Raw genomic sequence first — 17,219 nt, forward strand, 5'->3', positions numbered from 1 at the left:
GAAGTAATTAGAAAAGAGTAGATATCATCTTTATTAGTCAGTGACTAAGGTATACGACATTTTGGTCAAGTTTTTTTTTTTTTTTTGGCGGTACCCGGGCCTCTCACTGTTGTGGCCTCTCCCGTTGCGGAGCACAGGCTCCGGACGCGCAGGCTCAGCGGCCATGGCTCACAGGCCCAGCCACTCCGCGGCATGTGGGATCTTCCCGGACAAGGGCACGAACCCGTGTGCCCTGCATCGGCAGGCGGATTCCCAACCACTGCGCCACCAGGGAAGCCAGGTCAAGTATTTTTTTAAATTACCATTAATAGATTGTTACACTTGCTTTAAAAAATTAAGCCAATTTCCCTCTGGTTTCATTTTTACTTTACACAATACATTCAGTTTATGAAATTTTCTAAGGCAAATTCTTTTTCCAATTTTGTACCTTCAGCTATGGATATTTTGAGTAGCATAATATAGCAACTAGAGGTAATAACAAATCCCTTTCTCTTGATCTCTTTTTAAAATTTTTCACTCCATTTTCCTGTTGGAAATTTACATGCAACAAGATGTATACAACCAGAATTTACCGGGATGTCATCGGTGCGGTTGTCCTTCCAGACCTCTAAGAGTGCAACCACCATGTCTCTCAGTTCAACCCTGGAGAGAACTCCATCACGGTCAACATCAAACACCTTGAAGCAAACTAAACAAAAGAAACTCTTATGAAGTATTCTGAAGTACAATATGTTTTACTGGAAGCTGCCTTAGTAAAATTACTTAGTTTCTTAAGCAAGTATATTCTGGATTAAGTCTGCTTATCTGGAGCAGACTATGTCATTAAAGTCCTCTGAACTTGTAGGACTTCCTGCACATACTTGCTAAGTCTCTCTATCTACATCATTAGCCAGGTTGGAGAACCCTATCCTTCCCCCAAATCTAGAGTTAAATTCCTTGCAAACTGAAAAATAAGAGCCAAATTACTGTACAATACCTCACAGATTTTGAGGAGGTAATTCAAGCCTTTAAATTAATTTGTACTATTTAAAACTGATCACTTCAGAGTTGATTCTCACAATGTTGAAAATGTTCCATCTACATTAAGAATCAACAATAACAAGGTGGTACAGTTGGCCCTCTGTATCCAAAGGTTTCACATTTGCAGATTCAAACAACCACAGATCGAAAATATATAAAAATTAAGAAAAAAATTTTCCATAAAGTCCCCAAGAGCAAAACTTGAATTTGCCACACTGGCAACTATTTACATAGCATCTACATTGTATTTACAACTATTTACATTGTATTAGGTATTATAAGTAACCTAGAGATGATTTAAACTACACAAGATGTGCATAGGTTATATGCAAATACTATGCCATTTTATACAAGGACTTGAGTATACATGGATTTTGGTATCCGAGGAGGTCCCAGAACCAACCCCCAGCAGATACTGAGGGATAACTATAAAGATTTTGCCTCTCCAATGTAATTAAGGCACACTCATTTTTTGCCAAAGAACAATTTTAACTCTTCAATTCTTTGTTTATATACAACAGACTAAGAATTAGAAATAGCAGCACTTTGCTAATTAACATCAAATGAATCACTCTAGTTTATTAACTTCCACTAGCAAAAAAGAAATTAAAATTTTTTTAAGGCAATAATAAACCTCAATTGAAAAGCAAAGATTTTGGCCTCTTTATTTAATATTTGAACTTTAATGGGAACAAATAATCTATCGTAAAGCCAGGTTGGAATAATGGTATACCATATCAGGGAAGAAAAAAGGAATATACATTTTTTAGATTACATACTTATCTATTTCATATACTCCCATAATAATTATGCTATTAAATCAATGGAGTGCATCACAGCACATTACTGAAGAATATCAAATAACAAGTAGCATACCCCACATAGGCAACATTTGTGAAGCTGTATTTTAGAAAGACACAGAGATAATGACACTTGTAAATATATTAGAATTAGGTTCCAATTAAATGTTGGAACCTAAACTGTTGCATTTTCTCAAATATAGTTAAGATTTATTAATTCAATATGCTTATAAATTACACTATAATATTTTAGTTAGGCTTAAAAGACCATTTTAGTATTTAATAAAACTGTGTTTTGATCATAAATTTCACTTTGCTAATAAAATACTAATGTATTCAAGTGACAGAAAATAAGTTATACTTCAAGTCATGTAAGACACAAAATTCTCTATAGACTACCAGAAAATATTTTCTAAATGCTTAACATTTTCAAATACATCATGACTGATGTAGTTCATTTATCATGAGCTGCACATTCATCTGGAAAAATCAACCCCGTTACTAATGACAAATCCCAAATCACTCCACAGAAAATAGGTGACTGTATCCTTACAGCGACCTCAGTAAAAGCTCAACATGAGACTGCTATTTGCCAGAGTAATGAAAATTCAAGCCTCAATCCACAGATGATTTTTATATGAATGAATGCTGATTTTTTTCGCTGTATAGTTTGCAAATTTTGTGACAGTGTTTAACACACTTACATTTTTGTCTTTCAGCCAGCGGTCCTCTGCAACAGGCTGATAACCCACAGGATATCTCCTTAAAATCTATGTGATTGTCACGATTTTCATCAAAAGCATTAAACAAACCTGTAAAATAGGAAGACAATGTAAATCACAACAAACAAACTTCCTAATGGTAATAAGGACATGTTTATGAAAAGAGGCATGACTCCCATAAACTGACTGAATTAAAAAAAAAAAAGTTTATCAGTAGTTCCCATTGTCCTAGGAAGTATTTCTCTTTTTCCTGGTATAATTATAAAACTTAACCTTCTAGCAGAAAATACATTACCATCATTTAGTATTTGGTTTTGTTTGCCTGCCTGTCTCTATTTTATATCAATTCCTATAGCTCAAAATGACTTTAGCTGTAAAAAATAAAAATCAGTTTAAAAAATCAAGAACTGAAAAAAAATGTCAGAGACCACAATTATCCTTATTTGGAAAGACTAAGAAGAAAAAGGAAAAAAGAAGAAAAGTTGAACTGCATATCAAAGATATACTGTGTTGTTATTAATAAGCTCCATTAAGCTCTTTCATGAAGCAAAGAAAAATAACACACTATATTACCAAAGAAAGAAATTCTGTACTGCAGTCTTTTTTGTATTACTTAATATTTATAAATATTTTAAAATTCAGAAATAAAAGGGAATTTATAATATAATCCTGTGGTTTTCAAACCTTTTGTAAAAATAGAAATGGAATAATTTTGTTTTCAAATAAAATGACTTATCACTCTCCAATTCTAGAAAGGTAAAAACACAACTGCACCTTTGAAGTAGGTACAAGCCCTATCTGTTCTGGCTCCCCAAACAGGTATTTCTGAAATACACTGGGAATGTGAAGAATACAGATTGTCTGTAAGACTCTACTTCTGTGCCCTCAGTTTAAAGAGTAGAAAATCAAAGCTAGAAGTAGTTACATGACTTGCCAAAAGTTAGAAAAGTTTAAAAAGGTCTGAACCAGAAGCAGAACCCAAGTATTCAGATTCCAAATATGGTTTTTGTGATATCACCAACAACTACCCTTTGCATTACTAACTTTTTTTTTTTTTAAGTTATAGCAATGAAAAGTTTAGGGCTAAGTGGGGAGCATAGAGATGGTCCAGTCCAGTGGTTTCTTAATCTTTTTGGGGCAGGGGAGGGAGGGAGGGATAGAACAGTGGAACCTTCTTCCTTTTTTTTTGCTGCCACGCCACACGGCTTGCAGGATCTTAGTTCCCCAACCAGAGACTGAACCCGGGCCCTCAGCAGTGAAAGTGCAGAGTCCTAACCACTGGACCGCCAGGTAATTCCCCAGTGGAACTTTCTTATGTAAAATAAAAACAGTGGAGGCTCTTGCGGTGAGGGAAGAGGTGGGGCTATGTGTGGAAACCTAGAGCTTTGCCTGCTCAGTGGCCACCTCCCTAATCCCTGCACCAGATGCTGAGGCACCTCACTGGAGTACTGTTTTGTAACCACTGTCTCGGTCAAAATGTTTTATATATATGAGAATGTACCGGTGAGAGAGCAAAACTGACTTATGCAAGGCTACATAGGTAGAATAGGAAGCTCAAGACTATAATTCCCAATTTAGTTTTTTTTCCCACTGAACTACACTATTTGCAAGAAACTTGCAAACTTGTAACATTATAGCCTTTTAGAGTTAAGATGTATTGGTTAGAAATAAAAGATGGTCTTATGTGTGTTTAGCAAGGAACACTGTAGAAATAGAATGTTCCTACCTTCACTTAGAGATGGACGAATTGGTGGTGAAACCAATGGGCCAAACGTCTCTAAATCAAATCGTCCAGTTCGGGATTGAGCCTTCAGCAACCAATAGCGTTTCTCCAGATCAATGATGTCTGATTCCTCCACTGAGAGTCAAATGAAACAAGATTATAAAACCTCAGGCTTCTCTTCTGGGCAGTTAGTTTATCCTGATAATGTAACTTCTAAGGATATATTTTAATTTCCCAGTTAAATTGCTAAAAATTACCTAAAACAAAACTCTGAAAGACAAATACATTATATTTAAAATGGAATGAAAATTAAATTCAAATTAACATATAAGAAGCTTTAAAATGGGAAAAAAATTTTTTTGCAGTTCCCCATTTAAATCCAATATGTAAAACAGGAAACAACTGAGACCTTTATGGCTTCCCACACCATTTTTTTTTTTTTTTTTTTTTTTTTTTTGCGGTACGCGGGCCCCTCACTGCTGTGGCCTTTCCCGTTGCAGGGCACAGGCTCCGGACGCACAGGCTCAGCGGCCATGGCTCACGGGCCCAGCTGCTCCGCGGCATGTGGGATCTTCCCGGACCGGGGCACAAACCCGTGTCCCCTGCATCGGCAGGCGGACTCTCAACCACTGCGCCACCAGGGAAGCCCCCCACACCATTTTTATTTTACTCATTTTTGGTAATTTTCAATCTGTATCTTGGATTTAGTGATTCTATATACATATTCTCTCCTGGCTACACTATAAACATCCTAATAGCAGGATACCATGTCTGATCCATCCTGTCGATATGGTAACTACACACATTCAATACTTATTAAATAAATGAAAATGAACATGACAAAAGATGTTATAAGTAATAAAGTCAATACATAAGACAGGGTAGAACAGGATTTATAATGTGATAGGTAATAGGGGCATCATGAAAACATGAACATCTTTTTCTCCTCATTCATCAGAAGATGTATTTAAAAAAAAAAATCACAGGTAAACTCCAACTATGGTTACATTCTATATGTGCATTGTTGTTGCTGTTGTTTTTTTTCCCTCCAAGGAACTAAAGTAAGATTTGGAAAACAAACAAGGTGAGTCTTTCCATTACCCTGGCTTTCTGCCTGCAGCCTCTTCCCAGACCTTGGCAAGGTATGAGGAACCTAAGCAGTGAAATTTCACTGAGTTAAGAATAGAACTTGTAGTTCAGGTAGGTTGACGTAGCTCAAGTTTACAGGGCAGAATACTGGAGAGGAAAGAGTTATGTAGAGAAAGAGCTCCAGAAATATGAACAGGAGTCTTACTGAGTTATAGCAGAGTACTAAGCTGTGTATGCATAGAGTGAAATTCATTGAGGCTGGGCTAGGAAATGCCTAAGTTCTGACCAGCCAGAGCGGAGATACCTTGTTGAACACTGGGAGCATTCACAGACTCAGAGGGTCACTTAATCAGTAGGGGAAAAACTAACTCTTAGAGTAAAGGCTACTCCAGACTTGCCCCCAAAAAACTTTAAAAAAAAATCTAGAAAATATCAACCTGATCCACAAATAACTGCCTATCAAAACAAAACAAACTTCCTAATTTAAAGGATGACAACAGAATCCATTAGCCATATAACATTCATAATGTCTAGCATCCAAATATATATATGTACATAAAACAGCAGGAAAAAGCGATCCAAAACCAGGATAAAAACCAGTCAATAGAAAAAGCCATAGAAATAACAGAGATGATGGAATTAGTAGACAAGGCTTTAAAACATCCATTATAAATATCTACAGAATTTAAGGAAAACCATGACTATATTGAAAAGAGAAACGGAAACTATTAAAAAAAAAAAGTACCAAATGAAACTACTAGAGATGAAGAGTACAATACAATCATCCCTTGGTATCCATAGGAGATTGGTTCCAGGACCCCCGTGGATACCAAAATCCAAGGATGCTCAAGGCCCTCATATAAAATGGTATAGTATTTGCATATAACCAACGCACATCCTCCTGTATACTTTAAATCATCTCTAGATTACTTATAATACCTAATAAAATGTAAATGCTATATAAACAGTTGCTGGTGCGTGGCAAATTCAAGTTTTATTTTTTGGAACTTTCTGGAAAAAACTTTTTTTCAAATATTTTCAATCCCCAATTGGTTGAATCTGTGGATGTTAAATCTGTGGATATGGAGGGTCAACTGTACTTGAAATTTTAAAAATTCATGGGAGATTAACTGCAGATTAAAAAATACAGAGAAAAGGTCAGTGAACCTGAAGACTGAGCAATAGAAACTATCCAAATGGAAGCATAAGGAGAAAAAGAAGTCTGAAAAAATTAGTAGACTCTTAGTGACCTGTAAGACAATACCAAAAGTATAGCATACATGTTACTGGGGTCCCAGAAAAGAGTGGGCAGAAAATATTTAAAACAAATAACAGCTGAAAAAATTTCAAATTTGATTAAAACCATAATCCCATAGATCCAGAAGTTCAGTGAAACTTGTGCAAGAAAAATTCAAGGAAAACCAAACCAAGGCAAGACACGATCCAACTGCTGATAAAGTAAAAATCTTAAAAGCATTATGAGAGGGGAGAAAAAATACATTACAAACACAGGAACTAAGATAAGCAATGATTTCTCTTCGGAAACAAGGGAGCCAGAAGATTAATGGGGTAAAAAAGGGTTTGAAAGGAGAAAAAAAAAACCTGTTAATTTCAAATTCTATATCCTATGAAAATATCCTTCAAAAACAAAGGCAAAATAAAGTATTTTTTGGACAAACAAAAGCTGAGAGAATTCATCAATAGCAGAACGGTACCAAAAGGAATGTTAAAGGATGTTCTTCAGACTAAATTAAATGATACCAGATGGAAATCAGTATCTACACAGAGCAATAATGAAAACAGGAAACACCCAGTCCATAATGTCCATCTGATATCATTAATCATGACAGATTTTGGATAGAAGTTTAGTTGCAGCTTTGGTTAGACTAAGTTTACCTCTAGTTCAAATGTTCTGAAGGTGAGCTCAGATTTCTATTCAGGAGAGCTCAGAAACTGCTAGTTTTTGAACCTGGAGATCTATAAACTCCAGCCTGAAGGCTGCATACATGTTTGTATAAATAATGTTTTATCAGAACACAACAATGCCATGTACTTACATTTAGTTTATGGTTGCTAATGTGTTACAATGGCAGAGTTGAGTAATTGTAACAAAGAGCCATATGGCCTACAAGTCTGAAATATTAACTATTTGCCTTTTAAAGAAAATGTTTGTCAATCCCTGTGTTGAAACTGCATAACCACAGGACTTCAAGACTGCAACTCCATAAAATGACAGCAGCTCAGGACCACAGAGCCTTGAGACTGCAACCTTCAAGATTTTGAGACTTCAAAATTATGAGCTCATGAAACTGCCTAACCCCAGTCTCAGCAAAATTTCCACAGGACAGAATTACAGGGCAGAGATGATTATCTTTGCACTTGCGGTTCCTTCAGATTTAAATCTGAAACGGGTTTTTCAAAGTTTGGCTGGCTTCTCCTTATCCCAGCAAAGACTGTCCTCAGGCAGGCTCACTCTTCTGGCAGCCTTAGCCCCAATCTCAGCCTCTGGCCTCAGAAATGAAAGCACCTTTATATCCTTTGATTACCTAGGAAGCACTTGTCCCTCTGGAATTCAGTTTTGTTTTTTTTTTAAGATTTCTTTGTATTGATATGTCTTCAGTGGCTTTAAAGATTATGATTGTTTGGTTTATGTAGTGATTTCATGTTATTAAAATGGGAATGAAGATCCTTCATGTCTTTCTACTTCCCAACCTAAAGTAGAACCCTTCCCCTGTTATTTAACATGATTCTGAAAATTCTCACCAATGCAATAAGATACGAATATGAAGTATAATGTTAGAAAATAAGCAAGGTTATTATTTGCATATAAGTAGAATGCATTCCAAAAAAACTCAAAGAGAAAACATTTAAAACTTATAATTGAGTTTAAAAACCTGTAGGGATATAAAATAAATATAGAAAAATCAATGCTTTTCCTATATCTCATTAATACATGTAAGAAAATATAAAAGAGAAAAAGCATAACAATAATAGCAATTTCCCCACAAGAAACAAATATCCAAAAATAAAAGTCAGTAAGAAAATGGGGGTCAGATTATATAGGCCACTGTAAGGACTTTGATTTTAAGTGAAATTGTGAACCACTGGAGGATCTAATGCAGAGGAGTGACATGATCCAACCCACAGGATCACTCTTGACTGCTTAGTTAAGAATAGCCTAGGGCTTCCCTGGTGGCGCAGTGGTTGAGAGTCCGCCTGCCGATGCAGGGGACGCAAGTTCGTGCCCTGGTCTGGGAAGATCCCACATGCTGCAGAGTGTCTGGGCCCGTGAGCCATGGCCTCTGAGCCTGCGCGTCCGGAGCCTGTGCTCCGCAGTGGGAGAGGCCACAACAGTGAGAGGCCCGCGTACCGCAAAAAAAAAAAAAAAGAATAGCCTAGTGGGCAGCTAAGAACAGAAGTGAGTTTAAATCATCAATATACGGAATTAAAAAGCATTAAGACTACAATAAATTAACAAGTACAAGACAGACAATTCATAAAAAGCGGGGGGGAAGTTAATTTCACTAAGAATAAAAACATCATTTCAGAAGAAAAATTTAAGCAGAATCATGCTGCTTCAAAACTTTTTTAACACTCTTCTTGCAAGATACCTGCATGGCTATTACAACTCTTTCAGATCTTTACTCGATGTCATATTCTCGGATCTTCTAAACTGCACCCCATCCAATGATGCTCCTTCATCCCTCTTCCCTGCTTTACTTTGTTCTCTAAGACTTATTTGTTTTCTTTGTTGTTTCCTCCAACTAGAACATATGCTCCTTGTAGGCAGGCTTTTTGGTCTATTTTATTCATTGTTATATTCTAAAACTTAGAATAATATCTGGTACATTTTGAGCACTCCAGAAATATTTAATGGACAAGTAGCTTACAAGTTACCTGGCAAGACAAGAACAATGTATTTTAAATTTCCAGTGATTTCAAAGTATTCATTCTTACTCTATTCCTTAGCAGTTTTGGTTTTTCTTTTTTTTTTTTTTCTTAAAGTTTTTTTGGCTGTGCTGCGCAGCTTGAGGGATTTTAGTTCCCCGACCAGGGTTTGAACCCGGGCCACTGTAGTGAAAGTGCCGAGTCTTAACCACTGGACCACCAGGGAATTTCCACAGTTTTCTTTTTTTTTTTTTTTTAACAGAAGCATCTACTTCAAATACCCAGATGACTGAATTTATTTAAAAGGAATAATTTAAAATTTTAGCAATAGGGAGAGTAATTACAGGAGTTTGATATATAAATTGAGCATTACTGCCTCATTTTCCTAAATAAGATGTCTGTTTACTCCATTTATTATGTGAAAGGAAGAAAGAAAGAGAAATCTGTTCCTCCAGAGAAACAGTTTTCTCAAATTCTAAATTTTCTTCCCAGTAGTAGATCTTCAGATTAAAAAAATCTGACACTGAAACCAAAGGTAGAAGACAGAAACTATGTTCTCATTTTTATACATCTAGGTACTGAGCATATAATGGGTATTCAATGAGTACTTCTGATCAGTTGGTGTTTAGTTTATACACTAAATTAGAACACAGAAAATTCATATCAACTTCCTCCCAAATGTTTTTACCTTTGAAAACTAAGTTCATTAATCTCCTTAAAAAACACAATTTTTTTTGTTGAAGTAGAAATGTGGAAAGACAAGTAAGTAGAACATATTTGGAAGACAAAAATGATCAGATTGGTTATGGCTACAGCTCCCTTTTAAGTTTATGCAATCTGTTCATTTATAGTTACAGACTGTAATTTGTTAATCAAATATTTGTAAAAGCATGCTAAAGTAAATTATATATATTATCATCACCCAAATATTTTACATGAGTTGGCAGCTGAATTGCTGAGGAGAGGAAAGATAACTAACCTTATTTTCACTTAAAGAAGTTAGAGGTTAACAACTGCAGCAGTTACTCTGTTTGCAATTCATAAATAAATATCAAAACTTATAATTTACTAGCTAAATGGGAATGAATTTATCACCCACCTATTGATATAATTTTTTCTGGTTCACAACAGTAGCATACTACAACATTCTAAATAGTTCCTGGCCTGCCCTTTGGGCCATCCTAATCAAGTCCCACCTTACCGGAGGCTCCAGCTACAGAAATTGCTCTTTAAGGCCAGAATTGGATTCTTATTTAAAAACAAAAACAAAAACAAAGCCAAGCAAAATATCCAAGTATTTTCAAACAGTAACACAGTTCTTTAACATTTCTGAGGAAGCAACCTGTTCTCAAAAGCAATGACCTTCTGCAATCTATTTAAGCCTTACATCATTTACAACCAGATAAGAGGATAATGAAGGAGGGACATGCAGATTTACTAGGCAGTTTATGGCCTAAGAATCACTGAAGTATTTTTCTCTTACAGAAAGGAGGCTTTAACATTGCAAACTAAAATGTAGCAAGGGAATATAATAATATGCATATTTTTAGTTGAGATAATAAATGCTAAAATAAAGCATTTGAGTTATATAAATTTGAGTTAGATAAGAAAAGAAAACCAATCAAAATGAGTTCAATGGCCCTAAAATTAGCCCAAAATACTACATTAATTACCTCAGTATCCAGATTCTACTACTTAAAAGAAATCACGCTTATGATACATTTTAGGGAAACTCTAAAAAACATATTTACAAGAAAGAGTTAGCACACATATTTTCTTCCAAATAATATAACTAAACTCTATGAAAAGATGATCATCATTAAGGAAAAAACTCTCAATTAGTTCTTAAAACATAGTTCTTAAAATCTTAGTTCTTCCAATTACCTATTTCACTGTTGGTAAATGGGGAATCATTCAGTGACCTTGCCTGGATCAAATGAAGTTAATTATTAAAGAGAAATTTAAAATAATAATCATTTGAAGGTATCCCAAGGGGAAAAAAAGGAAATTAGAAAAGTGAAGCTGCAAGATTGTCTGAAGTGAGTCTGAGGAAGATGGCTCACCACAACCACAGCTATCACATGACCACCTCCTTTTACCTGCAATTACAAGCTGCTTACGAAAGATTAAAGAAAAAAATGACTGTGTGTCAATAAACTGTCTTCAAATCCTAAAATGATACTAAGCATGCACTCTGGGGTTCAAACATCCCAATTTTGGCACCTATTAGCCATTTGATCTTGAGAAAGTTTCTTTAACTTCTTGTAGCTGTGGTTTCCTCATTTTTAGAATGGAGATAAAATGAACTTCAGAGGTGGCACAAGGATTAAATGAGATAATGTACAAGGAGTATAGTGCCTCCTTTAGTAAGGGCTCAATCTGTATGTGGTAAGTTGGAACCTTCCAAAGCATTTTTGGGGAAAAAAAAGTACAGGAGCTATATGTCAAGATCATTTAATATTCTACAAACATTCAATAAAAACATTTTATGTACCTGACATTGCACTAAAAATTATAGACATGACAGTGAACAAAATAATTATGTTTAGATTCTAATAGAAGAGAAAATGGGTCATTTTAATCCAGTGTGGAAAGTACAATGAAGGAACAGAGACACAGGGTTTTCAGGGAGCACATAAGCAGTGAGGCCCTAGAAGTCTTGATATTTAAAGAGGTACACACAGAACATCTTATGGTTGACCAGGGAAAGGAAAACTAGTGTGACAGAAGAAGGATATTGCAAGCAGAAGTAAAAAAGCATGTGTAAAAGTCTCTAGGAAAAACAGGTAGTGATAGGACAGAAAAACAAAAAGAATAACCGTTGTATTCTGCTATAATTCAAAAATAAGAAAGAGGATAGATAACCTATAGAAGGATTTATGCTATGGACACAAGATAAAAGACAAAAAACAAGAGAGAACTTTACTTTCCAGTGAGTGACAAAAAAAGAGTGTTAAAGATGGCAGTTCAACCTAGAATTAGTAGACAGTTCGGTTAGAATGTAGACGTTTCAAAGGTTAGCATCTAAAGGATGAGCCTTCAAACTCAAGCAGAGAGATGCCAGACTGTGATTGGATAGGACTATGCATGTACAATAGTAGGGGATTTGATACACTGAACTAAATTTGTAAAAAGCTGATGAAAACAAATTACATTTTGAGTTTATAGTCTGTGGCTCCAAATTCCAACACTATGTAGTGCTAAATAACCATGAACAAAATGGGTGGGGAAAGGCTATTACAAGAAAAAGCCAAATGACTAGTTAGTCTTAGAAAGTAGGATCTTCTTTCAGATATCAATAATAATAATAATAAACTTGTACCAAACTATTTCAAACATTTAACTATATAGAACATGTTTATGTTCTCTATATATGTTCTCTGATTCTGAATATCAAAATGTTTAAAAATTAACTTGTCATTAAAAACACTATATATTTGACGAAAAAAATCTTTTTAGGAAATCTAACCTTAGGTATTTAAACAGCAAATTATAAAAGAAAAATATATCAGTCTTGATAAAAATCTAGTTAAGATCTACTCAAGCATAAAAACTTGGACTTTTGGCTAAAGTTCTAATTCAGGGAATTCCCTGGCAGTCCAGTGGTTAGAACTCAGTGCTTTCACTACTGAGGACCCAGGTTCAATCCCTGGTTGGAGAACTAAAATCCTGCAAGGCGGTGCAGCCAAAAGAAGTTCTAATTCAATTTCTTAAACTTAAATAAAAGGTAAGGTAACAATAGTTTGGAATCTGAAGTTCTAAAAACTGTACTGGCCATGACAAAGTCTAAAATCTTGTCTAAATCAAATCAGTTAGTTATTCTAACTCTGTATTGAATGCAAATAGCGCCCCAGTTTCATTTGTGATTTACACGAAAGAGAAAAAATTTGATTAAAAGTGGCAGTATGTTCAACCTACTGTGACTTCAAATTTTACTTTATAATCGTATGTGAAAAAGTAATTAAAGGCATCTGCACTCTAACATAAATGTTATTTACAAGTGAAAAATTATAACTCCTTTTTGTTTCCTAGATACCTTGGGTCATTACACAAATTTAAATGGAGTCAGTGATGCTTTAAAATAAATATTTTCTGTTTACTTATAAATCAGTTAATAACATTCTCTATTTTTATCCCGTGTTTCCACATTCCTGACACATTATTTGAAAAGCTCAATGTACCAAATATTCTTTGAGTGAAAGAGCCTGCAAAGACATCCACAGAAGCTGAGAATTTATAAATAATATGATAAATCACAGACATCAGAATGTAAACCTACCCATGTCAGAATTTCTGTAAGAAATTTAGCAGTAATTCTGACTTTGTCATAATGCTTTCATAGGAAAGCCCACTGAGAAAGGAGCCATTTGCTGAAGCCAGCAGCAAATGAGTTGTCTGTTGTACTAGTTTATTTTTGTTCTTTATTTTTATAAATTCTAAAATAAAAGAAAGCAAACTGGTAAGAAAAACACTTTCTTCCCACAGACATGGATGAGTTAATTTTTGTACTGATCTACAGTCCTCTCTTAGAAAACTGCTTGCTCCCAAAACAATTACTCTCTGGAGAAAGTGGGATGAAGCTCACTGACATTCCCAAGCCAAGTGTTCACTAATACAAAAGGATGCAGGGAATTCCTTGATGATCCAGTGGTTAGCACTCCATGCTTCCACTGCAGGGGGCACGGGTTTGATCCCTGGTCAGGGAACTAAGATCCCTCATGCAGCGCACGCAGGGCCCAGCCAAAAAAAAAAAAAAAAGAGGATGCATATTCATTGTAAAGCACCTACCTATTCTATACCAGGCATAATGCTGAGTCCCTTAAAAAAGGTACTATCTCATGTATTCCTGAAGGGTAGCACCATATACCACCCCAAACATGCCACTTTAGCATAAGGGTTATTTTGAGTTGAAGGCAATTGAGAAGAAGCTGATACAAAAAAAAGCTCTCCAGCTCCCCCTATTAGCCTAATTTATAAAGATGTCTTACCTGCCCTTCTACCAGGAAGAAGTTAATCAACAGACACCACTCTAGATACTTATCAACCTGGAGATAGCACCAAAGGAAAGAATCTACATAACAAACCTTATTAACCAGCCATATCAATCAACAGTTCCTCCATGTATTTGCCTTCCCACAATGTGCCATCCCTAGCAGCTCAAAGTCCTTTTCTTTTGTCTTGTCACATCTCCATAAAATTATTGCTCTTTGCTAAGATGCTATATAAGCTCAAGCTCTAACCACCCCTTTGAGTTACTCATCACTGAAAGTTCTGGTACATAAGTAAGTTAGTTAAGTATCAATAGTAACAAAGTAAGCTTATGTTTTTTTCTTGTTATCTTTGTTAGTCTAATTTAAAGGGCCCCACCCAATGAAACCAAGATAAGTAGAGGAAAATACTTTTCCTTCCCCACACTCCTTACAATATATCTATGAGGTACAGTTGTATCATTATTCCTGTTTTCCAGATGAAAAAAGAAGTTCATAGAGATTAAATTTCCCGCAGCTACATGAATAATAAGTAGCAGGGCTAGAGTGTCTGACTCAGTCCGAAGAACTCCTAAATACCACATGAGTATTATTTCTCAAAAAAATATATATATATATATTCAGGCGGGGGCACTGAAAAGTAGGAACATCAAATTCATTGCCTATTCATGCCAGAATTTATCTGTCAGAACTTCTGGTGACAATGGAATGAAAATGAGGGGGAAAGTAGCTGGTGTATAACTAGTAGCCAACTCATAAATTATATGAACAAATAGATACAAATAGCACTTGATACCCAAGGTCCTCTACTCAGTCAACAAATACTTATTTAAGGCTTGACACAGGGTGAATAGAAAAATAATACAGACTCTATGATTTAAGAGAGATGACACGTACAAATAAATGGAATGCTATAAATAATTATAATACAAGGACAAAAGTGATAAGTTCATTCAAGAAGGGTACAAAAATGGTGTTATGAGAGTTCAGAGGAAGGAGAGATGATTTCTCACAGGAAGGCAAGAAAATGTTTTATGAAAACCAAGCAGCATGTGATTTAAGTCTTCAAAGATGACTAAGGTTTATAGGGAGAATAAAAGGGAAAGGCATTCATTCTAGTGTTAAGGAGTAGCATAAGCAAAAGCCCAGTGTAGGTACAATTCTGTAACCACAGGAAAGAAGAACAGTAGAAGTTAACACTTAGGCCTGTGTTGTGGAGGACTAAATACTGTCCCTCAAAAATTCATTATCACCTGCAATCACAGAATGTGACCTTATTGGAAATAGGGTCTTTGCTGATGTAATGAATTAAGGCCCTCGAGTTAAAATCATCCTGAATATAGACTGGGCCCTAAATCCAATGACTGGTGTGCTTAAAAGAAGAGGAGAGGACATAGACACACACAGAGAGAAGGCCATGGGAAGACGGAGGCAGAGATTGGAGTTACGCTGCTACAGGCCAAGGAAAGCCTGGGGTCACCAGAAGCTGGGAGAGACAAGGAAAGATTCTTCCCTAGGGCCTTCAGGAGGAACAAGGCTCTGTTAACACTTTGATTTCAGCTTCCAGAACTGTGAGAGAATAGATTTCTGTTTTTTCAGTTTACAGATTGTAGTAATTTGTTACAGCTGCTCTAGGAAACTAATACAGCTTGGTTAAGGACAATTAGTAGAGGGCTATTGTGAAATAGTAATATTGACCCTGGTTCCTGCTAATATTTGCTCTTTGACCAAATTCCTGTAATTTCCTGAGTGATAGGAATCTCTGACACAGAGCTCCTAAATTCCTCGCAATTTTCTGGGTGATAGGAATCTTTTGTTTTAATGTCTGAGATGACTTTTGGTAAGCTCTTAGAAAGGGTCTGGTCACTAGAAAGACCAAGCCATAATTAGAAACTCGGAACTTTCAGCCCCATTCCCATTCTCTGGAGAGGGAAGATGAACTAGAATGTAGTTAATAATCAGGCATACTTATGTAATAAGCCTGCACAAAAATCCCCAAAGCACAGGGTCTGGAGGGCTTCTAGACTGGTAAACACATCTACATGCCAGAAGAATTGGGGCATCACAGCTCCACAGGGACAGAAGTTCCTGTGTTTGGGCCCTTCCAGATCCTGCCCTATGTATCTGTTCATCTGTATCCTTCAACATATCCTTTATTATATAATGAATCAGTAAATGTAACTGTTTCCTGAAGTTCTGTGAACTGTTCTAGTAAATTACCAAACCCAAGGAGGGGGTCATGGGAAGTCTCATTTATAGGTGGTTGGTCAGAAGCACAGGTCACAATCTGGACTTGGCGTCTGAAGTGGGGAGCAGAGGGTCAGTCTTTCGAGACTGAGCCCTAAAACTGTGGGGTCTGTGCTAACCCCAGGTAGACAGTGTCAGACTGAACTGAGATGCAGGACACCCAGTTGGTATCCATAGAGCACTGGAGAATTGCTTGGTGTGGGGAAAAAAAAAACACCCCACACATTTGGAGTACAAAAGTATTCAGTGAGTAGACAAAAAAGAGAGTTTTCCTTTTCAGCTATGTACTCAAGCCTCCAGTATTCCATTTTACTATACTTTGGAAGAAAAAACCCACTGATAAAAGGCAAATTCTCATTTTCTCATATTACCAGGCAATTGTATTAAAAAGTGAACAGAACACAATGAAATGCCATTACTTACAATGTGTGACTCCAGCCAGAGTTTGGTAGAAAGTGGGAGTATCACTATCATCAGTGAGGGTCACATATACACCTCCAGACAGTAGCCAACGAGAGAAGGTAAAAGCATCTTTGTTGAGAAGAAGCCAATTTCTAAACTTTTCATAGTTTACCTTTTCGCCCTAAAATTAAAACAAGAAAACATAGGTTTAGTCAAATTTTAAGGTACCTACTTGGAACTTATACAACTTGAAATTTGCATTTAATTGACATTTACCCTTCTACTATCTATAAAGGAAGAATTATCTAAATATCACTATAGGCTATATACCTGGAAATAA

The 17,219-nt window shown here is 35.9% G+C and overlaps 1 protein-coding gene across 1 annotated transcript in view; it reads right to left on the reverse strand.

The window, feature by feature from the left end:
• Positions 1 to 17,219, reverse strand: part of USP32 (ubiquitin specific peptidase 32) — a gene marked incomplete at its 5' end in the record, with an annotated part of 150,448 nt that overhangs the window by 70,534 nt on the left and 62,695 nt on the right. The window contains 4 exons of the mRNA XM_082861592.1: positions 573 to 688; positions 2,525 to 2,632; positions 4,269 to 4,400; positions 16,901 to 17,060. Of these exons, the coding sequence (XP_082717718.1) occupies positions 573 to 688; positions 2,525 to 2,632; positions 4,269 to 4,400; positions 16,901 to 17,060 (516 nt within the window). The remainder of the gene's footprint in view (positions 1 to 572; positions 689 to 2,524; positions 2,633 to 4,268; positions 4,401 to 16,900; positions 17,061 to 17,219) is intronic.

This window comes from Leucopleurus acutus (genome assembly GCF_964270905.1).
Source record: "Leucopleurus acutus genome assembly, chromosome: 19".
NCBI classification, from domain to species: domain Eukaryota; kingdom Metazoa; phylum Chordata; class Mammalia; order Artiodactyla; family Delphinidae; genus Leucopleurus; species Leucopleurus acutus.